Here is a 24,812-nt window from a genome sequence, read left to right as displayed (position 1 = left end):
AAATTATAGGGCAGGAAAGATAATGCATTTTACAATGAAACAACAATCCAAAAAAAAAAAATATATATTGAACAACAGTTTGAATGGAAAAAATAAAATATTATCGGCAAAAAATTAAATTCAAATACCAAAACAATGAAATACAAACCTTAAGAGTAATGTTTATCCACGAATCTTTTAACACAAATCACAAACTCTGTCTCTCCGATTATCAAAGTTTTGGATGAAATAAAAATAATTTAAAAATCTATGCACTGAACATGGAAAACATAACTTACCCCATCTCCTTATATAACTTTCGATTTGATGAAGCCCGCAACGGTCACCTGCTTCGAAGTCTTCCTTCAACGGTAACTTGCTTGGCTCTGTAACAGGTACTCTGTTCGTGCAAGAAAGGAGGAAAAGCGGGCGAGGTTATTCTGAAGTAAATCTCGCTACTCCAAGTACCGAGATTTACCACGCGATAAAAGGCGGTTGGCAGAGCATTAATTATTTCAACAAAATCTCGCTACTTGGAGTAGCGAGATGTACCACGCGTCAAAAGGCGGTTGGCAGAGATTTACCACACGTCGAAAGGCGACTGACAGAGCATTAATTATCCCAATTAAATCTCACTATTTGGAGTAGTGAGATTTGCCACACATTAGCACGAGCCCTTTAGTCAAAAGTAAATCTCGTTACTACAAGTAACGAAATTACGTTAGAGTCATTTTGGGAAATACTTTTCAGAATGAGGTATTATTTAATATATTTAAAAAAAAAAAAAATTAAAACGGGAAAAAACTCAGAAAAGTGCCTCCACAATCCAAGAACAAACAACGAACGTGTGGCTGTCTTTGTACCTCAAGAGTATCTTCATTCCTCTCCACTATGTCTGCCAAATCTAGTGGCGGCGGAATAAGGTTTCTCCAACTTCGGCGGATTCTCCCTATAAATTCCTCCAACAAACCCTGCTCATCAACGATTCACCCGAAAAAGAAACCCCAGGAAAGATCATGTCTCTAACGATCAGAGCACACATCACCAATCATTTGAATCTCAATCCCAAATCCATAGTACCCAAAAGCAGAAATCGCAACATTACTACAATTTCGCCTAAACCCATTCGCCATTCAAACACTTCAATCCCAATCGCACATTGTCATCGCAAAATGTCTCCCAAAAAGGCTGCTTCTTCTTTGCCGATGATCAGAAGCTCTCTCATCGAGCCGGACGGCGGCGTTTTGGTCGACCTGGTGGTGCCGGAGGTCGAACGGGCTTCGAAGACTTTGGAGGCGCAGGCAATGCCGAAGGTGAAGCTTACCCAGATCGATCTCGAGTGGGTTCATGTGATCGGCGAGGGTTGGGCGAGTCCTTTGAGGGGGTTCATGAGGGAACACGAGTATTTGCAGACCCTGCATTTTAATTGTATCAGAACGAAGGATGGGGGTGTTGTGAACATGTCGCTGCCTATTGTTTTGGCCATCGACGACGGGGATAAGGAGAGCATTGGGGCGTCGGCGGATGTTGCATTGGTTGGGCTTGATGGAGATTTTGTTGGTATTCTTCGGAGGTTAGTCTCTACTTTGCTGATGATCTTCGGAACCATTGCTTGTTTGGTGTTCATTTCGTTTGAGAATGATTCTTATTTTTTCTCAAACTGACTGATAAAGCATGTACATAATGCTATAGTCTGTATTTCTTGCATTTTCGAGCTTCCTCCTATGCATGCAGAAGAGAACTGTTCAAGAGTTTAGGATGTGTTTAATTTTCTAACAGTTTTTTATTTTCTATTTTTAGTTTTTTTAAATGAATCTAACTCTGTCTGTGATGCACTTAATGTCCTAATCTTTTCACACTCAGCTGGTTCCAAATCCAAGTAAAGGAGTGTTGCATCGGGTAACTGACTGTTAGTGTAAAATTTGTTAGATTAGTATGATATGAATCCTTACCGATTGTTTGTTGAGATGTCTCCTATGTGCAATGCATTGTGCTTATACTAGCGGAGTATAGCAAAAAGTGGACAAGGTTTCCCGCATCATTCTAGATGTGGGCAGGTAAAGAAGTTCGTTCAAGAGACTAGGATTAGATTAACAACGTGGAATATAAGGACACTTACGGGTAAAAATATGAAAATTGTGGCACAATGATTAGAATAAAAATTAATGTAATTTGCCTTCAAGAAACTAAGTGGGTGGGGGAGAAAGGTACAAAAATTGAAAAATTGGAATTCAAAGTTTGGTACATTGGAAAAGAAAAACATAAGAATGAGATAGGAATTATTGTAGACAAAAAACTTGTCAAAAGAGTAGGACATAAAATTTTAAAAATTAAGATAGTCTTTAGGTTGAGAGATAATAAATGTCATTAGTGCTTATGCTTTTTAAGTAGACATAGAGACAATTTTGGAAAGATATGGATCATATTATACAAAGGATATTAGGGATTGAGAAAATATTCATAGGAGCAGGTTTGAATGGGTACGTTGGAAGGGATAATAAAGGTTATAAGAGGATACATGGAGGATATAGATATGAAGACAAAAACGAGTCTAGGGAGATGATCTTAGGCTTCACCATGTCATATGATTTCAATACAATAAATACTTGCTTTAAGAAGAGAGAACACTTTATAACCTTCAAAAGTAGATAAAATAAAAATCAAATATATTTTTTTCTTAACTAGGACTCTAAGAGGGTAGATTGTTTATAATGTAAGGATTGTAAAGTTATCTTAAGTGAAAGCTTAACCATATAACATAGAGTATTAGTGTCGGAGATATGTATTAAAAAATGAAAGAGAAAGGATAAAATAAATTAGTGCAAGAGAACTAGGTAGTGGAACTCATCGAATGCGACTTTCCACAAGATTCTATGTGTATTTATGAGATCTAGTATGGAATTCTATTGACTCCCTTTAAATTGAGTATCCATTCCCTCCCTTTCCTGCTAGATTTAGAAATCTTGTATTTTACATATAAAATGATTAAGGATGGTGATTGGACTATAGAGGATGGTGTAGACATAAACAATCTTTGGACTATGATAGCTAGCTTTTTTAAAAAGATAGCAAAAGAGATTTTAGGTGAATCAAGAGTAAGATTCTCGGATAGCAAAGAAAGTTAGTGATGAGATCAAGATGTCCAAAAAACTACGAAGACAAAAAAATTGGGTATAAAACATGAAAAAAATGTAGAAACATGAAAAAAATTTGAAATAATAAAGAGGCGAGAATAGATGCAAAAAAGACCATTAGTAAAGTTAAACATAGATCATTTAATAATTTGTATGCTAAATTATATACAAAATAAGGGGAAAGAAATATATTTAAACTTGCTAGAGTTAGAGAAAAAAAAGTAAGGACTTTTATAATGTAAAATGTATAAAAGTGAGCATGATATTGTCTTGGTTAAGGAAGAAGACATAAAAGAAAATAGAAAAGTTACTTTAGCAAGCTATTTAAATAGAATGCTCAAACTTAAAATTGACAAATGAGGTAAAGGTTAAAAATATGAGATTTATTCACAAAATTAGAGCTAACAAAGTTAAGTCTGCACTAAAAAATATGAAAAATGGAAAAGCTATAGGACGTATTAACATCCTAATTGAAGTTTGGAAATGCGTAAGTGATAAAAGAATTATATGGTTAACTAATTTATTCAACACAATTATAAAAAATAAGAAAATGTCAAATGAATGGAGGAAAAACACTTTAATACCTATATACAAAAATAAAGGAAATCGTAATAGTTATCATGAAATTAAATTTATGAGTCATACAATGAAACTGTGGGAAAGGGTAGTTGAACAAAGATGAAGGTTAGAATTGAAGGTCTTAGAAAATTAATTTGGTTTTATGCCTGAGAGATCTATTGCAGAAGTTATATATCATTTAAGAAGATTAATAGAAAAATTTAGGAAAAAGAAGAGGGACTTGCATATGGTATTTATTGACTTAAAGAAAGCGTATAATAGGGTACCTAAGGAAGTTTTGTGGTGGGTTTTAGAAAAAAAAAAGGTGTATGTAGTGGATATACTGATGTCATTAAGGATATGTATGGTAGTGTAATGACTAGTGGTATTAGCAATCAAACTTGACCAACACACTTTAAAGAGTGTTTAGAGTCAAATAAACATGAATATCTAAGAAAAATCCAAAATAAATGGCCAAAAGAAAAGCCTGTGGATTTGCTAGTCAATTGCCTACAGAGGTTGGTTGATTTTCTTCTATAGCCTGATGGCTACTTTTTTGAATACAGAAGGGGGTGATAGACCATGCCTATAGGTCGGTCGACCATCCGTATGTCAATTTTTGGAAAAAAAAAAATGTAATTTTCAATGTTTTGATCAAAATTCCTCCACAGTTTGATAGGTGGAGAGATAGGGAATTTTCAATCACAATAGGTGTACGTCAAGGATCTGCTTTAAGTCCATATCTTTTTTACTTTAGTGATGAATTAATTGACTAAGAGTATCCAAAATGAGGTTCTATGGTGTATGTTGTTTGCAAATGATATTGTCTTGATTGATGAGACTACGCAAGAGTAGAATCTTAGTTAGAATTATGGAAAGAAGCCTTAGAATCTAGAGGTTCTAGGATAAGTAGAAATAAAATAGAATATATGAAATTTAATTTTAGTCATAGTAGAGGGAATATTGGAGGTAAAGTTAAACTTGATGATGAAGAAATCAATAGCACTAGTAGATTTCGATACCTTGAATCTATTATGCAAGATGAAGGAGAAATTGATGAAGATGTAATGCATAGAGTTAAAGCAGGTTGCTAAAATGGAGAAGTACTTTGAGTGTGTCGTGTGATCGTAGAGTGCCCTTAAAATTTGAAGGAAAGTTTTTTAGGATGCCTATAAGACCAACTATACTATATGGATCATAATGTTGGACAACTAAGAAACAACATATCCAAAAAGTAAAAGTTGCTGAGATGAGAATGCTAAGATGGATCAGTTATATAATGTTAAAAGATAAATTTAGGAATGAGCATATTCATGATAAGTTAGCAAAACGCCTGTAGAAAATAAGATAAGGGAGGGACGACTCAGATGGTTTGGGTATTTGAAATGTAGGCCACATAGCACATGAGTAAGAAAGAGTGAGTTGGTTACTGTGAAGAGCGGTAGAAGGAGTTGGGATAAACCTAAAATAACTTGGAATGAGATAGTGACTAAGGATTTAATAGCTGTGAATTTGTCGAAGAAAATTGTCCATAATCGCATAAATTGGCGAAAAAAAATTCATGTAGTTGACCCTACGTGGTGGGACTTGGGGCTTGGTTTGTTGTAATTTTTTAAAATAAACCATTAAAGTGCCAAAGGGTCCTCTAATCAAATTCCAACATTTGTATGTAAAATGTAGACAGCACATTATTATTAATTTTCAAGCTGTTCATATAAAATGTTAAAAAATGAGAAATAATGTGACATTTTATAGTTCTTTGGAAAATCACAATGAGAAAGCGAACTGATTTCCACAACTGAACTTAAGTTTTTCCTCTTCCCCATTTTTTTTCTTTTTTAAAACCATGAGTAAGAGCAATTTGCAGTATGCCCCTTAGTCAAAAAAGAGAGGGAAAACCAAAAGTGGAAGGATCTTTTATTTTTACATGCAGAACTGATTAGATTTTATTCTGGTGAGCTGACTGGTCTAATCTGATTTTCCCTTTCCCATGTAGCCTTGTCAATATATTGTAGGGCTCGAGTTTAGCTGAAGTTTGTTGCAGTTGAGGTGCAGGTAGAAAACTGGATAACTTATGGTATTCAAGGCCTAAAGTCAGCTTGAGTGGATTGAGAAACTGCCTTTTTTGAACTACAATAGTACAATGTGGAATATTGTTTGATTGAACTCTTGTTGTTAGTTGGTTATGGGGCAACTTATAGTATTAAACCCTTGAAATCAGCTAAGAAAGAGTGAGTTGGTTACTGTGAGGGGCAGTAGAAGGGCTTGGGATAGACCTAAAATAACTTGAAATGAGATGGTGACCAAATATTTAATAGCAGTGAATTTGTCGAAGAAAATTGTCCATGATCGCATAAATTGGTGAAAAATGATTCATGTAACCGACCCCACCTAGTGGGACTTAAGGCTTGGTTTATTGTAATTTTTTAAATGAACCATAAAAGTGTCAAAGGGTTCTCTTATCAAATTCCAACATTTGTATGTAAAACTTAGAAAGCACATTATTATCAATTTTCAAGCTGTCCATATAAATGTGAAAAAATGAGAAACAATGTGACATTTTATAATTCTTTGGAAAATCATAGTTAGAAAGTGAACTGATTTCCACAACTGAACCTAAATTTTCCCTCTTCCTCATTTTTTTTTCTTTTTTAAAACCACGAGTAAGAACAATTTACAGTAGGGCTAATATTTGATGCCCCTTAGGTCAAAAAAGAGAGGGAAAACCTAAAGGGGAAGGATATTTTATTTTGACATACAGAACTGATTAGATTTTATACTGGTGAGCTAAGGACTGGTCTAATCTGATTTTCCCTTTCCCCTGTAGCCTTGTCAATATATTGTAGGGCTTGAGTTTAGCTGAAGTTTGATGCAGTTGAGGTGGAGGTAGAAAGCTGGATAACTTATGGTATTCAAGGCCTAAAGTCCGCTTGAGTGGATGGAGAAACTGCCTTATTTGAACTACAATGTGGAATATTTTTTGATTGAACTCTTAATGTTAGTTGTTTATGGGGCAACTTATAGTATGAAACCCTCGAAATTAGCTTAAGTTTTTGGAGGAATTACCTTCCTTGCGCTACAATTTGGATTTTTTTAATTAACTTTTTTTCTCTTTTATTATCACATACCCAATTTTGTCATTTGGATAATCAATTGACGTAGGAAAGATAAACAATTGGGTTTTCTCAGGGCTCTATGAAGGACTTGATTGCATTCAATCCAACAAATGAAATACCACTGCTTTGCACTATCCTTTAATACTTTGATTGGAATTGGGAACTTGTATGCAACTTAAATTTATTGTTCTTGATTTTTTCACAGCATTGAAATATACAAGCACAACAAAGAAGAAAGAATAGCTAGAACTTGGGGGACCACTGCTCCAGGACTACCTTATGCCGAGGAGGTAATTACTCCAGCTGGGAATTGGCTCATTGGTGGGGATCTGGAGGTGCTGAAACCCATCAAATATAATGATGGTCTTGATCACTACAGGCTCTCTCCCCAGCAATTGCGGAAAGAATTTGATAGACGTCAGGCAGATGCAGTTTTTGCTTTTCAGTTAAGGAACCCTGTTCATAATGGGCATGCCTTGTTAATGAATGATACACGCAGGCGACTTTTGGAAATGGGGTACAAGAATCCTATTTTATTGCTTCATCCATTAGGAGGTTTCACGAAGGCTGATGATGTGCCCTTGGATGTTCGGATGGAACAACATAGCAAGGTTATTTCTGCAGACATCCTCTATTTAACTACATTTAGTGATAAAACAATCTGCTTCTATTTCATAGGTTTTGAAGCAAGTATTTAATTTATCATCAGCCATAGCTTGTAGTGAAAATCTACTTGTTTTTAACTTTTTCAGGATTTCTAGAGTGGTTACTTCATCCCGACTTGTTATCATTTGCGTTTAGTTCATTTTGACTATGAAGACATTTCTTCAAATTCCATGAAATTTCCTCATGGTTTGATTTTTATATTTGCACGAAGTGTCCAAAATGGTAGTTCAATTTCAGTTATGTTGATTTTTCACAGGTCTTGGAAGATGGTATCCTTGACCCTGAGACTACTGTTGTGTCTATATTCCCTTCACCCATGCATTATGCTGGTCCTACTGAAGTACAGTGGCATGCCAAGGCGAGGATAAATGCAGGGGCTAATTTCTATATTGTAGGTCGTGATCCTGCTGGTATGGGCCATCCAACAGAGAAGAGAGATTTGTATGATCCTGATCATGGGAAGAAGGTGCTAAGCATGGCTCCTGGTCTGGAGAAGCTTAACATTTTGCCGTTTAGGGTGAGTTCTATGCAGTACTTCTTGTCACGCATGGGATTCAAACTCTCGATTTCTTTATGCCTATTTTCTTTTGTTTGTAATTATGTATATAAATAAGTAGAACAAGTTGCTCTCTTTGGCCTCCAAAACTCCAATGCTAATTTTTGGTAATTTTGAATTAGAAAATTTAAAAAATTATGACCAATAACAAAGCTTTTCTGTACAATTTAATAAATAAAATGGCCCACAATGTTATTAATAGTAACATTAAATCATGTGCCACCATTCAATTGATTTTATTTTCTAAATTTAGCAGTTTAGTGATGAAAAGACATTTTCAAACTGAAAGATAAATACAATATTATTTTAAAATTAATATTACTGGTACTTATAATCTTGTTATCCTTACATAGCTTTACTAGATGTTCACGGTTGATGAATATCTGATGTCCTCTTCGTGGCATTAATAATTTTTTTGAATGTTTATACTTGTTCACAATATATGGAAGGATTATTATTACATGACCTGTCCTAAAAGTTTTGGATTTACAACTCAAGATGTGTCCATAGATTTAGATTCTAATAATCTTCTTTGTAGATGCAAATGCGTAGGGAGTGACTCTTTATATACTGCAGATAACAAAGTAACTTTTATCTTTGCGCAACATCTATGGCTGATTGTCTGGTGCAGTTTGATATATAATTTGTACCCACATCTGCTGAGACAGATGGCAGAAAAGACCAAACATACTGAGCTAAGCTGTTACAAATTACAAGACCTATACATTTAGAATTATTCCTAAGTAGACACCCTTACAGTGCCGGATGCGCTGTATGAGCCACCATTATTAGTAGTCCTCTACCATTTGGGAATTAGGATGTTTCCTTTCTTAACTGGATTGGATAGAATTTTTTGTTTTGGGGCCTTTTTATGGAAGTATGGAACTGTTTTTTGTTTGTGTATAAATGATGACATTAGAAGTTGTGTATCTCAATCCCACCTCCTCTCTCTAGTATTTAAAACTTTATATTTTAATTTTTTTTTTTCTGAAGTGATTTCATTTCATTTTTAATCTACATTTTATGATGCAGGTGGCAGCATATGACACAGTGGAAAAGAAAATGGACTTCTTTGATCCTTCACGCGCTAAAGATTTTCTTTTCATCTCTGGAACTAAGGTAGAAATATTATTCCGATTTCTTGTTTTTAGATAAGTCGATGACCAGAAAGAAATTGTTAGAAGATTTTTTTCCTTCAAATAGTGGATATTCTGTAATTGTGTTTATATATAATAGTTATTCTTTAAGTGGACGATTTTGTGCTATTGAGTTCAGGATTATCTTCCTGTAACTTAATTACTTTTATCTATTCTCCACATTTCTTGGTTGGGCTTGTAGTTTGAAGAAGTTATTGGATTTCACTTTTTGTTATGGAAACTGCATCTCTGCATGCAGGGTTAAGGCTGCATACATCTGACCTCCCTAAACCTGGGTTTAGGAGCGGTCTTTTACACGAGGCTGTCCTTTTATTGGCGTTGAATTTCTAGACATTTTCAAATGTATAATACTAAACGGTGAATTTTTCAAGGCTGTTCATAATCAGGAAATATTATTGCACATTGATTGAAGAAATTTCATCAAATGGTGGGGCTGCCCTTTAATCAAAAAGGGGTAAAATATTAAACAGTTGAAGGGTCTTCAAACACCACTATGATATGGGATACCTTGGTGGTCTAAGATGTACTATGTGGTCTTTAAACACCACTACAATATGGGATACCTTGGTGGTCTAAGAAGCGCTATGTCATGTTGTATGTTTTTATGACATGGACATGATTACTAGGAGTCCAGCCTTTTCCAATTTGGGAAAAAAATTTGTTGTTTGGAGATGGTTTACAGCCGCGGAAGATTCATCAAACAACAGTTTCTTTATCCCCTGTTGTTGTATGGTGCTCGTATGGCTCCACCTCTTCATTGAAAATAAAATTGTCATGACGTTTTTATATTACTCCTTATAACTGTTAGGAGTTGGAAAAATGTGTTTAAATTATTGGTTTTGATTTGGTGAGTCCTTATATTTTTGCAGATGCGGGCTTATGCCAGAAATGGTGAGAACCCCCCTGATGGTTTTATGTGCCCGGGTGGATGGGCAGTTCTTGTCAAATATTATGAGAGTTTACAAGCCAAAGAGGGCACACAGCAGCCAGCTGTCTTGTCTGCTTAGATATTTAGCTCCTGGAGTTTGCAGTCGTTTGATTCAAGCGGGAGAAAAAATGTTTTGAAGTTTCTGTGGATCCAAAGAGCAGTGTTATAATATTTTTCCTGTCAGCAGACAGATTGTGATTGGGCATATGCTGTTGTACCTGTATGTTTTTTTTTTTTTCACTCTTTCAGGTTGGGCTGTGATTTCCTATAGGTTGTGCAAAGTGTGCACTTAATATCTAGATTTAGTTGATTCTTCATTGCTGAAGAGAATCAATCTGAGGTGAAAAAAACAGGGGGAACGATCATGTGGTGATAAGTTAGTAGTAGGAATAATTTAACCTTTTTTGATGTCTCACAAGTAACATTGTAAATTTTATCATTGGAATAGTTTCTCTGTTTCTACCTTTCTTGATTGCTATTGATTGTTAATATTTCATGTTTTTATTTTGATTTTTTTCCTTTGCGCATAAAGAATCTTCTGATCTTGAGCTGAATTGGAAGATGAGAAGTCAAAAGTTAGTGTTTACAATTAGAAGATTAAAGGGGTGATAATTGAAATCCAATGGTTCCTTTTTTGAAACTTTAGACTACTAGGCATTTTTTAGAAGTTGAACTGGCAAAAATATGTAGTTAGGAGGGGTTCATTTTTGTTCAGAGGAGCATTCTTATGATCTTCTGAGTACTATGGAGCATTTCTTACTGCTAAGCCCATTCATTTTAGTTGTGTCATTTAAGGAGAAAGTTTTGGACGTGTGTCAGGCTGTATTTTCGTGCCTTTGACTCTGCATGTTTACTTTATTTTTCCAATGTCTGGCACTTAATTTATCTGCCTCACGTGAACTTTGATTTTAATTCTTACTAGGTGAATCTCTACGCTATGGACTCTGTCATTTATAATACTGCTTTCAAATGTCTATCCTTTACCGTACATTTCAAGAACATTAAAAGAAGTTAGAAGAGTGGAAATCAAGTTCTAATAAAAGCAAAATTTGAAATAAACATATTGTTGTTTGGTTGCCAAAGACCCTAATATGTAACATCAATGTGTGATTAATCCATGGAAAAATATATATATATATATATATATATATATATATATATAAACAAATATATATAATAAATAAAAAATTAAAAATAAAGAAAAATATTGTGGATCATAGATTACAATCTTCATAAGTAATAAAATATTTAAATGTATAAATAATGATAATGGATAACATAGCAAAAAAGACTTATCCTTGATGAATTGTCATCTTACGAACTATTGAAAATGCTAGCTGGTAAGGACTAAAAAAGCCTACTTATTGTTGGTATTACCATATTAATGTTAGATGTTTCGAATTTTTTAAAAAACTATCTATTTAATAAATATTTGTTTAAATTTTAATTAAGTATACGTTAAATTTAATATATTAGTTTTAAGTTTTTAAAATATTAACTACTACTCTAACGATTTTCTATTTATGATGCTGGAAGTTATACTTAATTTTATCTATATAACTTATGATCTAATTTAATTTAAGATAAAATAATTTTATTTTTTACTCTTTTTTGAGATTTATATTTTATTGAGTAACTAAATGATACCGCATCTCCTATCATTTTGGTGTTTGTGAGTGCATACAAAATTGAACCGACTAAGTAATCCTAGAGATTGTGTGCGCAACAACTATTTGCATCAAGAAATGTTCTTTGTAGGCATGAAATCGATAAGGAAAATGGTCATTCCATGCTTTTATAAGTATTTATATTTTTACTAGGAATATTTTTCCTCCTATTATATTTTTACCTTGCATTTATATAATATAATGTGGTAATTTAATTTTAAGTTCACAAAGCCACTACTCCACAATAAAATTAGAGGAAAACAAACAACAATTCTAAACCCAAATGCGCTTTTGATTTGCAAAACCAAACCCATATGTTGCCACAAAACATTTCGCGCGCCCTTACGTGTCGGCTGAAAGGCGGTAGCTCTGATCTCAAGCGCTGGTGCGTGAGAGCTTCTTGAGCCCTATTTTTTCTCTAATGTCTTCTCAAGTGCTTTAAATACTTCTGTACTTCATAATATCAAGTTGTTAGTCTTGTGCTTTTGTCCCCAAAAGATCTCACTTTTTTAGTTGCTTATGTGCGGAACTTCGGCAATGATTGATTGGTACCGCCCGAAGCTGTTTATCAATGTTTATTGAGTATATTGGTGCCTAAAAATCGTGGTTTTTGCCATGTTTCTGATTCGCTCACTTGTTTGTCTTGTTCATTGTGTGTTTGTGATTTCCTTCGGTGGTTGAAGGTTGTTTGTGTTGGAATGGAGTCTACAAATCCAAGAAGTATTTTTGTTCTTCAGTTACTTGTTTGGTGTACTATAATTGTCTCATAAGAGGAGCAAATCAAGGTTCTTGCCGTATGCGGCATTCCAACAAGCATCTCATCACATTGCATCTTTTGCTTAGAAAGTGATCCTACAACCTGCATGTATCTCTCTCGCTAGTCCTTGTGTTATTGATTTTGCACCAACTTCTTTTCTACCCTCTAATATTCTAAAAACCTACCTTGAGTTTATCAAGATAAAGAAAGCAATGTATTGCAAGAAACTATGAAGAGAACAGAATCTTGGAGAGAAAAAATGAATAACCAATTTGTATAATATTTCTTACTTCTAGATCTCTTATTTAAACAAATTAATTGATAACTGACGAACAAACTAACAACTAACTAACAAAAAACTAACACTCACAAGACAGATAACTACCTAGCAGATTGAAAACTGTTGACGTTTTCAGACTAAACCGTCGATAGTTTTAGACAGAAAAAAAAGACCGACGAGAAAAACAATATACTTGTTGATGGTTGTAGCGATGGTTTCAGATAGAGAATAAAATCGTCGATATAATCAATGTAACTGTTGACGGTTTCGTTGACCGTTTCATCCTAAAGTAAGCCCAGCTTCCCAACTTTCTTGATGCCGTCTTCCTTATATAAGTCACAAATTTAATACTGTGTACATATTGAGAACACCCTTTTTGGAAAGAATATTAGAGAAGAGGTTGTAGCCAAGAGGCTTAGTCAAAATATCTGCCAATTGACTAGCTGAAAAAACATGTAATGTTTTCATAGTGCCTACCAACAATTTTTCTCTAACAATATGACAATCAATGTCAATATGTTTTGTATGCTCATGAAAAACTAGGTTGGCGGCTATGTGGAAGGCAACCTCATTGTCACAAAAAAGCACAGCTGGCTTGCTCTGTGGTGCAAATAAATCTTTCAACAAGTGTTGCAGCCAAGTAATTTCACATGTTGTTGTTGCCATGGCACGATATTCAGCCTTTGCTGTAGACCTAGGCATTGTATTTTGCTTCTTGAATTTCCATGAAATGAAGGATTGTCCAAGAAACGCACAAAAACTAGTAATGGATTTTCTAGTGTCTCTGCATGCAGTCCAATCTGCATCACAAAATGCCTTCAATTGTAAATCATTTTTTGATGGGAAAAATGATTAGGGTTGCTTTTAATGTATCTTAAGACACGATGAGCAGCGGCTAAATGAGCTTCAGTGGGATTTGCAACATACTGACTTAATATTTGAATAGAAAATGATAAGTCAGGTCTTGTAATGGTCAAGTAGAGAAGTCTGCCTACTAATCTTCTGTAACAAAGTGGATCTGAGAGAGGCTTTCCTTCTGTTTTGGATAATCTCAAGTTCTGGTTCATAGGAAATGAAGCTGGTTTATATGCCAAATACCCAGAATCAAACAATATATCGAGAGCATACTTCCTTTGTGATACCGCAATGCGTTTTGCGGAACGAGCAATCTCAAGACCAAGAAAATATTTCAAAGGTCCAAGATCTTTGAGCTTAAATTGAGAATGAAGATACTTCTTTAAATCAGCGACAACATCTTCCTCATTATTGGTAATGATGATATCATCTACATAAACCAACAATGCAATGAACAAGTTATTTTTCTGTCGAGTGAACAAAGTGTGATCAATTGAAGATTGGATAAAACCATGAGCTAGCAAGGCAGAGGAAAACTTTGAGAACCACTGTCTTGATGCCTGCTTAAGGCCATACAAAGACTTATACAGTCTGCACACAAGTTGAGAGCTAGTGGGATTAGCTTGAGCAGAAGGCAGAAACTCCCCCTGAGTCCTAATCCCTTCAAATTGTAATGAAAACCAGGAGGTAGAGACATGTACACCTCCTCTTCCAATTCTCCATGCAAAAATGCATTATTGACATCCAATTGATGCAAATACCAGTTCTTGGATGCAGCTATGGCTAATAGAATTTGTACAGTAACTAACTTGGCTGCTAGTGAAAAAGTTTCCAAGTAGTCCAATCCTTCTTGTTGTGTATAGCCCTTAGCAACTAATCTGGCCTTGTATCTTTCCATAGAACCATTGGAGTTGTATTTAATCTTGTAAATCCATTTATATCCAACATCTTGCTTGTTAAGAGGTAAATGAGTTATAGCCGAAGTTTTATTATCTTCCAAGGCTTTAATTTCATCAGCCTTGACATTACACCATTGAATGTGTTGAATGGCTTGTCTAAAAGATTTTGGTTCTTTTTGCAAAGAAATAGAAGGTGTGAATGCTTTATGAGAACAAGAAAGATTAGAATATGATAGAAAATTAGAAATTGGATATTGAGTACCTGAGAGGAGACCTTTACTCAAAAAATCAGATGATGAAGTGGCATCTGCAATATTAGCCAAGTTGCGATGGTAATTTGCAAGATATGATGGATTTTTGTGAATTCTAGTGGATTTTTTAATCTTAGGCTGTGAAGTAGTAAAATCAAGATTTTTCTTAGAAGTAGTTGGAGCTGAATTATTTCCTGTTTCATTTATGGAGTTGGAAATAGTATCAACAGGATCTGAAAGAATATTTTGAGTAGTTTGAGTTATAGGAGATGTGAATATATCAATAGGAACGAGATCATCTGTTTAAGGAACTGGTATGACTACTGACGGAGTGGGAAGATCATGACTTGTTTTGAATGAAAATATAATTCTCGAAAAATGACATCTCTGGATAAGAAAATGATATTGGTTTCTAAATCATAGAGTTTGTATCCCTTGGTGCCATATGGATACCCAATAAAAACACAAGGATGAGCTCTAGGTGCAAATTTAGAACGATTATGGGATAAAGTAGATGCAAAACAGAGAACCAAATACTCTAAGATGAGAATAATTTGTTGGTTTTGAGAATAACATCTCATACGGTGTTTTATCAGATGGAAGAGGAGAAGGTGTTCTATTGATTAAGTAAGCTGCTATGAGAACACATTCACTCTAGAAAACAAGGGGTAAATTTGCATGGAATCTAAGAGATCTTTCCAGGTTTAATAGATGTTAATGTTTATGCTCAACTACACCATTTTGTTGAGGTGTAGCAGCACATGTTTGTTGATGTAAGACTCCTTTAGAAGAATAGAATTCAGGCATATCAAACTCAGCCCCTTTATCACTCCTTATAATTTTAATATGAATATCAAATTGTGTCTCTATGAGCTTAAAAAATGACTGAACTAGGGAGTGAGTGTCAGATTTATTTTTCATTAGACATACCCAAGTACAACGTGGATGATCATCCACAATTGTAAGAAAATATCTAAAACCAGTAATTGACTCAACAGGAAAAGGGATCACAAATGTCATAGTGTATCAAATTGAAAATTTTATTTCTGATGGAATGACTAGTATTGAATGGCAATCTTTTATGTTTTATGGATCGATCATTGTATCTAGACATAGTATTGTTTAGAAAAGAGTTCCAGTAGGTTGTCCAGTTAGGATTTACTTACTGCTCTACAAGGATCGATTGATATGTTTGCCAATGGACAGATATTTCAATTGAAATTTGAAGTAGTATGTATATTAGTCAATAGCTTTTGTAGAGTTTGAATCTTATTGAGAGAAGGATGGCCTAGCTTAAAATGCCAAAGATCAAAAGAAGGAAGATTTACAGCAGAAGTGAAATTTACAACAGAAAAAACACTAGAATTCATAACAGATGCTTGCAACAGATATAGTCCGGCTACTTGCTTAGCCACTCCAATCGTCTTCCATGAGTGTAGGTCTTGTATAAAACAAAAATGAGAAAGAAATAGAAAACAACAAGAATTTTTTGTGAGTCTTTTCACTGAAATGAGGTTAAAAGAGAAAGAGGGAACATACATAACATTATGAAGAACTAAGGAATATGATAGTTTCATAGTTCCAACATGTGTGATAGGAGCACATGTTCCATTTGGCAATTTTGCTAATGTATTTATAATAGAGATAATTGTAGTAAGATGTGAAATAGAACTGACCATGTGATCAGTAGCACCACTATCAATTATCCAAGAATTTGATTGCTTAAAAACAAAATCAGTTAAATTAATCATACCTGATAAACTCAAAGTGTTTGAAACAACAGATGAGTTGCTCACAGCATTCATGGCTATTGGCTGTGGGTTGAGGTGTTTGTGAAAAGGGTTGTAGAAAAGAAAGAAGTTGTTGACATTCTTTGGTAAAAGGAAACTGAGGAGTTATGGAAGAACAATCTGGGTCATTGGAAGATGAGAAGTAAGGTGTAATCCCGAGAGGGAGGGGGGGGTGAATTGTGTTTATTAAAATTTCACTAAAACTTTTGTTCTACAAATTCCTTGATTTAAGAATTAACCCAACGAATTAATATTCAGCAATTGCACAATCACAATGATATTGATTTGCAACCCTACAAAAGCACAGCCAACAATCCTTTTAAGTTAAGTCAACAAAGATCAGTTTGAATAAAATCTTAGAATATTCAAAATCTGAATTTTCTTTCAATCAATGAATAGTTAGAATAAATAATTTCAGAGATTTGATTTTACAAGACCTGAAACTTTCCTTTAATTGATAGAGCAAGATTAACTTCAGCAGTGTAGTAAAATCAATATTCTTGATTACTTCTGAATTTGTCAAACCACTTAACAACCAAATAATGATAATCTTTCTGGATAATTTTATAAGAAATTAAATGTATATTTTCAGTATATTAATGATGAATGTGGGTTGACTTATTTTACAGTAAGCGTATGAAATATGTTGTTAAATTGTGTGGCATGAGTAAAATGAAGTTTTTGTGTTGAGCTATGATATATGTATGAGATGCTGGAAATACTGGAAATGTATTGAGAATTAAAATGTGATATGATTTATTCTGCATGTGTTTGAGAATGTTAAATTACAATGTATGGTTTGAGAACTCCAGTGGACCAAAATAGGCACAGTATTGTTACGGGTATTTTTGGTAGCGCTAGTGCATCCACACGTTTTAGAGAGAGCGTGGATATTTCTTGGTTTTAAATATGAAACAAATTCAGTAATTTAGTGAGCTTTAAAATTTGATAATCTGATTTTTTAATCAATCAATCAATCAATATAGTATGCTGATTTCAAATACGGATCAAAGTAAGAAACTTCAGCAACTCTCAATATTTAGCAAGTGTTAAATAATCATACACGCAGGTTATATGTTTGCAGAAAATTAAAGAGAGTAGGGAGAAGAGCTGAAGACCGTATTTTTATAAGGTTCGGCCAGGGGCCTATGTCCTTGCCCCAAGCAACCGCTATGAGGATTTTCCTTTTCAACTTCTTTACAGGCCAAGTTACAACCTCTTCGTATTAAGTGGAGATCCCTCTCTAACAATAATACCCCTTCTCGTTGGCCAATGATTCAACAACCCTGAATCGTCTAACAACAAAACAAGAAACAATTTTATGTACACGTAGAACTCTCTCAACAAGAGCAGATTAGTATAATAGAAAATCAATATACTTCAATCAATAATCAATATAAAAGAATGAAGCTCAGATTATTATCACCGGGGTTCTGATTTGATTTGAAAATCTCAATAGAGAACGATCAGAAACTGTGAGTTATATCAGCACAAACACAACAAGACTTCAGAAAATATTTGAGCAAGAAAGCTTTGAACTTTGTAATTCGTATGAGCTTGATTATTGCTGATTGTTGTTGGTGTGTTTGTAATTCGTGAAATTAACTTGTATTTATAGATTTAAAAAGTGTATAAACGTATTCCCCAAGTTACTTGAAGTATTTCCCAAGTTTTCTCAAAGACTGGGAGTCAAGCAAACAACTTTGGAAACTTCCCTTGCTGTTTTAAAATTTAAAAACATGAAGGTCAGTCGCCTGTGCCTTGAAATTATAGCGTATTCTGAAAGTCAGTACTGGGTCAGTTTCCTGAGCCTTAATGGTCAGTTGCCTGAGGCAGTTTTGTTTGCATACTTAAAAACACATAAAAATGTCAGTCGCCTGAGGAAACTTCCTCAGTCGCTTGTCTTGCCTTCAACTTAAGTGTTTTTTTTATTTTATTTTAAACTTTTTGATTTCAAAACTTTACTTGGGTCTTGGAAAGATATAAGTAAGACTTTAAAACATTTTCCATGATTTTGAAATAAGGTCTCTAAGTCATTTAACTTTTCCTAAGAGCTTCAAACAATTGTATTGAAATTTTGAAGTACTTACATGAGACTTCTTATAAACTATTACTTTCTAAGTGCTAAGTCTTCATGCATTGGCTTCCATTCTTTGTGTCTATCTTGAGCTAATCCTTCAATTTACTTGAGCTTCATCATGAGCCATGTCTCTAAGCATAATCGTCATTTAATCTTCTTTAAACACTTGAGCTTGATCTTTTATGAAAACCTTTGAGCCCTGAAACTTATCTTAACCAAACATGTTAAGTTCCTTTGATTTTTTATCATCAAAATAAGATTCTAAGCCTTATTAGGCCAACAATCTATCATTTTTTGATGATGACAAATAATGAGTAAAATGGAGTAAGCCTTAATAAGGCTCCCCCTTACAATAGGCATAATCTTAACAATGTTTGAAAAGTATATCATCATTCATATACCATGAATGCATCAATCTCAGTTTCAAAGTCAATGTCGTGCTCAAATATCATATCATATCAGATTTCAAGATTAGTATCAATATTATACATATGTTGTCAATATCATGCTTAGTTTTGCAAGTCAAGTTTTCATACTCATATGCAATACTCATTTACATACTCATTGCATACTCAATTTTGCTCTCAAATTTCTTCCCCTTTTGACATCAATCACAAAGAGAAGGGTAGTAAGAATAGCATACAAAGCAAAAGTATGGAGTCATTGAAAGCACAAAATAGAACGTGTCATTCATCATGCAATAAAAGATAGACAATAAGTCCCAAAATAGCATGAGAAAATACAAAAGAGCACAAAAACATAGTGTATTAAGAACACATATTACAAAAAAAAAATCCAAGCATCAGCTGCATTTTCATCGGCTTCTTCTTCAGCATCAACAGAACTAGTCTGCATAGGAGCTTTTCCACGCGAAGAAGATGATCCGGCTATTTGCAGTTCAATATGACTAAGCCTCTGATCAAGAGACGTATAATTAGCTTGAAGAGATGCATAATTGTGCTGACGAGAGCTTAATCCAGTTCTCATTTCACCACAAAAAGCTATGAATTACGGATGGTAAGCAAGGAACCATGAAGGTATATCATCAGGAGTAGGAGCAAGTTGCTGAGCAAGTTCAGGAGCTTGGCGTTGGCGCCTTCCAAATTTCGGAAACCAACCTTAATCATGCTTTTCATAACCCATTTGTTTGAGAGTGGTCGAAGAGAAAAGGTCATAGTGGGTTCGCTTAATGAACAAGGTGGAAGGGGTGACTACACTCAGTATGCAAAGATAAGATTTAAAATGCCACCATATAGAATAATCACTCGTCGAGCTTCCTCTCTCGAAATCATCCACTTGAGAATTAAACTTGGTAAATCAAGCTTCTTACCTTTGAGCAAGCACCACATGACAAAACAGTCCAAGTATGAAACATGGTCATGTGATCCGGCTCGAGGCAAAATATTGTTTGTGATGAGCTTCTGGAGGACTTGAGCTTGCAAATTTAGTTGGTTATAAAGTGGAGGATTGCCAAAATAAATAGGGTCTTCAGACATGACTAATGGGAGAAATTCTTCAGAAGAGAAGTCCTGAGCCATGATCCAAGATTGTCCAAAAGATGGACACGCAAACTCCCCTTGGGTGATATTAAAAATTTGTGTCAATGTTTGTGGAGTGAGAGTAAGTGATTTCCCCATTACTTCCATTGAGGTTACTGTGTCTCCTTTAACCATATTTGCATAAAATTTTTTGACCAAGTTCGAATACACTCCCTTGGCTTGATAGGTAATGAATCTTTTCCATCCTAAATTTCTGAACATGGGTAGAATGTCTGGAAAATCAGTTTCAAAGAAGATAGTGTCTAGAACTTTACCAAAGATAGGGTCAGCTGCTCGAAGATGATCTTTGTAGAGTTTCTTTGCGTGAGGACTTATAAGCCATTGCTCAATGTTCTCGTTGTCATCTTTCCCAGAAGAGGATCCTTTGTGTCCAGCGGTTTTTCGTTCGTGGCATGATGATTCGAACGGTAAAACCCTAGAAAAGTGAGTGATAATGAAGTAGGAAGGTGAGAAGCAAAGTGTAATCGGAAGATTTTGAGTGAAGAAGGGCTAATATATGGAGGAGAAAACAGTTTAGAGAAGAGGAGAAACAGGATCAGGAGACTGAGGGTTTGAAAAATAAGAGTTTTTCGTTCGTGGGAATATAACCCACCGAACGTCAGGCGACTGATGTTTAGTATTCTTTAGAATTTGAATAGACAGTAACGAGTGAGTCGACTGTGCTTCATAGAGTCAGTTGCCTGACTAATGAAATCTTGGAATTTTTTTTTCAAATAGTAGCTAGTTAGTTGACTGAGCCACATGAGTCAGTCACTTGACTTGCAATCTTCCAAATTTCTATTCAAACTACTTCTTTACTATGCGATAAACCTAGTTCGCATCTTATAGAGATAAATTTGTCATTTGAAAGTGGTTTCGTAAAGATATCAGCCCATTGATCACTTGTATTCACAAACTCATTGCACATGGTCTCTCAAAAAATGATGTCTAATATCAATATGCTTGGTTCTTGAATGAGATATAGGACTTTTGGAGATATTGATTGCACTTGTATTATAACATTTTTTAGGTACAGCCGAATACTCTAAATGAAATCCTTTAATTGTTGCTTCATATAAAGAGTTTGTGCACAATAGGTACCTGTTGCCACGTATTCTGCTTCTGCAGTAGATAGTGCTACAGAATTTTGTTTCTTGGAGAACCAAGATACAAGAGATCTTCCTAGAAAGTGGCAAGTACCACTTGTGTTTTTTTGATCAATTTTACATCCTGCTTAATCAGCATCAGAATCGCTGATCATCTCAAAGTCCGTATCTTTAGGATACCATAATCCTAAGTCAATAGTACCAATCAAATATCTTAAGATTCTCTTGACGGCTATTTGATGAGATTCCTTAGGGGTTGCTTGAAACCGGGCGCACATACATACAATGAACATAATGTCCGGTCTATTGGCTGTTAAATAAAATAGACTTCCTATCATGCCTCGGTAGTACTTTATATCTACCGGTTCTCCTTTTTCATCTTTATCAAGATTTATAGATGTACTCATAGGGGTCCCTAAAGGTTTGTTATCTTCCATATCAAATTTCTTAAGCAAGTCTCTTATGTATTTTGACTAATTTATGATTGTTCCAGTTTTAGCTTGTTTAATTTGAAGTCCAAGGAAGTAGGTTAACTCACCCATCATACTCATCTCAAATTCATCCTGCATACATTTTGCAAAATCTTTGCATAGTTCTTCATTTGTAGCATATGATATCATCCACATATATTTGTATAATAAGCATATCTTCATTTTTAGCCTGAATAAATAGTGTGTTGTCCATTTTACCTCTAGAAAATTTGTCTTCTAACAAAAATCCACTTAAACACTCATACAAAGCTCTTGGAGCTTGTTTTAGTCCGTATAATGTTTTGTTAATCTAAACACATGATCAGGATAATGATAATCCTTAAATCCTGGAGGTTGTGCTACATATACTTCTTCATTTATAAATCCATTTAAGAACGCATTTTTCACATCCATTTGATAAAACTTAAAATCTTTGTGAGATGCATAGGCTAATTGCATTCTTATGGCTTCCATTCTGGCTACGGGAGCAAAGCTCTCATCATAGTCTATTCCTTCTTCTTGATTATATCCTTGAGCTACGAGTCTAGCCTTGTTACACACTACAATGCCATTTTCATCATTCTTATTCCTAAACACCCATTTAATTCCAATTACTGAATGATCATTGGGTCTAGTGACTAGCTTCCAAACTTTATTTCTTTTGAATTGATTTAATTCTTCTTGCATGACTATTATCCAAGAGTCATCACTCAATGCTTCATCTTTGTTCTTGGGCTCCTCCTGAGATAGGAACGCATAATGACTACACATATTCTTCAAAGATGATCTAGTAGATACTCCATGTGAGGGTTCACCGATTATTTGATCCTTTGGGTGATTTCTTACAAACTTCCATTCTTTAGGTAGTTCAGTTTGATCTATAGGTATATCATCTGAATTTGAGCTTGTTTCCTTATTCTCTTCTTTTATTTCATGGATTTTTAAGTCTTCTAAACTTTGTTTTATTTTAGCTTCTTCAATATTAGATGCTTTAGTGAATGGATTTGCTTCATCAAAGGTTACATGTATTGATTCTATGATTGTTAAGGTCCTTTTGTTGTAGATTCTGAATGCTTTACTATTTAATGCATATCCTAAGAATATTCCTTCGATTGATTTCGCATCAAATTTTCCTAAGTCATCTTTATCATTCAATACAAAACACTTGCATCCAAATATGTGGAAATAAGATATGTTTGGTCTTCTTCCTTTCCAAAGTTCATAGGGGGTCTTTTCTAGGTTTGATCTAAGAGATACTCTATTCATCACATAACAAGTGGTATTTACCGCTTCTGCCCAAAAGTACTTAGGTAAATTGTGTTCTTTTAACATAGTTCTAGCCATTTCTTGCAGTGACCTATTCTTTCTTTCCACAACTCCATTTTGTTGAGGAGTTCGAGGAGCCGAAAAGTTGTGAGCTATTCCATATTCATCACAAAACTTTTCAACGTCTTTATTTTTGAATTCTCTTCCTTGATCACTTCTAATATTTAGAATTCCATACCCCTTTTCATTTTGGAGTTTCTTGCACAAGTTGATTAGCATTTTGCAGGCTTCACCTTTGGAGGCTAAGAAGAGTACCTAGGTAAACCTGGAGTAGTCATCAACAATGACGAAAGCATGTTACTTTCCTCCTAGACTATGGTGTTCTAGTAGGGCCAAATAAATTTAAGTGAATGAGTTCCAGGGGCCTACTAGTAGAAATGTGTTTCTTCTTTTTAAAACTTGTCTTAGTTTGCTTTCCAAGTTGGCAAGCGTCACAAATTTTGCTTTTGATGGAGTTGTCCTAAAACTTACCCACAAGAAGGGTTTCAAGGTGTTATTTTTGGTGCCAGGTCTTTTTATTTTAGGTTTATTTTTAGTTTTGACTCTCCATACTTTCTTGATTATAACATTTTTCCTTTTAAATGGACATTCAAACTTTATATGTCCTTTTTTTTAACACAAGAAGCAAGTAGTGTGTTCATAAGCATTTGTAGAAGATGTGCTAGCATAATGTCTTGATTCTTTTTCGAAGTATCTCATATAGAGATTCTTTTTCTTCTTGTTTTCAATTCCATTGTATCCAATTCCTTCTTTATCTAATGACATTCTTTGTGTTCCAATCAGCTTTTCAAAATTTTCCTTTCCTTTTGTGAAATTGTAGATGATTTTGTCTTTATCCTCAATTTTACTTTTAAGGTTACTTATTTCTGAATCCTTTTTACTTTCACCATTTACTTGCAGCTTTACTAAGTCTTGGGACGTCTCATTTATTTTATCCACGAGATCATCAATGTGTGAGTTCTTTTCTTTTTCAGCTGATTTTGAAATCTCAAGTTGGTTCTTGAGTATTTCATTTTGCTCTTTCAAAGCTAAGTTTCTTTTGGTACCTCTTATGAACCTTTTATGCAAAGTAAATAGTTCAGCTTGGATTTCTCTATATGAAGGCATGCTTTCACACGAGTCACTACATGATTCATCACTAGATTCTTTAGATGAGCTAGTGTAGGAATTTACGTCAGCATCTCTTGCCATGAAGCAAAGGTTTGCAACATCTTGATCACTCGATTCACTTTCTGATTCACTTGAGCTCAAGTCATCCCATGTAGTTGCTTTCATTGCCTTCTTTCTCTTCTTCTTGGCTTCTTTCTTTAGCTGTGGACAATCAAATTTTATATGTCCAGCTTTCTTGCAGTTATAGCATATAGGAGGTTCATTCTTTGTTTCTTTCTTACTAGTTTCTCCTTTATCAATTTTTGAGCCTCTGAATTTTCTAGTAAATTTCTTGTTCTTCTTGAAGAATTTTCCAAGTCTTCTTGTAATTAAGGCTACATCATCGTCATCTAGTTCGTTGTCTTCCTCTTCACTAGAACTTTCTTTTGCAGCCTTAAGGGATATTGATTTCTTGTTTTTGTTACCTTCAGAACTTCTTTCATTGATTGCCATCTCGTATATGAGGAGTGATCCTATTAGTTCATCTAGGGAGGTATTTTTCAAGTTCCTTCCTTCTGTTATTGCAGTGGCCTGAGGTTCCCAAATAGGT

At 34.5% G+C, this 24,812-nt stretch overlaps 1 protein-coding gene across 1 annotated transcript; it reads left to right on the top strand.

Annotated features, from left to right (window-relative positions):
* The first annotated feature begins 817 nt into the window (after positions 1 to 817).
* On the top strand, positions 818 to 10,558 carry LOC131161397 (ATP sulfurylase 2-like). Its single transcript, XM_058117139.1, has 5 exons — positions 818 to 1,552; positions 6,993 to 7,398; positions 7,710 to 7,970; positions 9,042 to 9,128; positions 10,036 to 10,558. The coding sequence occupies exons 1-5, from the start codon at positions 996 to 998 to the stop codon at positions 10,171 to 10,173; spliced, it is 1,449 nt and encodes a 482-aa protein (XP_057973122.1). The 5' UTR covers positions 818 to 995; the 3' UTR covers positions 10,174 to 10,558.
* The last annotated feature ends 14,254 nt before the right edge of the window (positions 10,559 to 24,812 follow it).

The sequence above is a fragment of the Malania oleifera genome, chromosome 8, assembly GCF_029873635.1.
Source record: "Malania oleifera isolate guangnan ecotype guangnan chromosome 8, ASM2987363v1, whole genome shotgun sequence".
NCBI classification, from domain to species: Eukaryota; Viridiplantae; Streptophyta; class Magnoliopsida; order Santalales; family Ximeniaceae; genus Malania; species Malania oleifera.
This window is presented reverse-complemented; position numbering and strand designations above follow the sequence as displayed.

Excerpts from the sequence above, each read along its gene's own strand:
- LOC131161397 (XM_058117139.1), top strand. The coding sequence starts at position 996 with ATGTCTCTAACGATCAGAGCACACATCACCAATCATTTGAATCTCAAT. Across the intron at positions 1,553-6,992 it reads TTTGTTGGTATTCTTCGGAG|CATTGAAATATACAAGCACA; the intron begins GTTAGTCTCTAC and ends ATTTTTTCACAG. Across the intron at positions 9,129-10,035 it reads TTTTCATCTCTGGAACTAAG|ATGCGGGCTTATGCCAGAAA; the intron begins GTAGAAATATTA and ends ATATTTTTGCAG.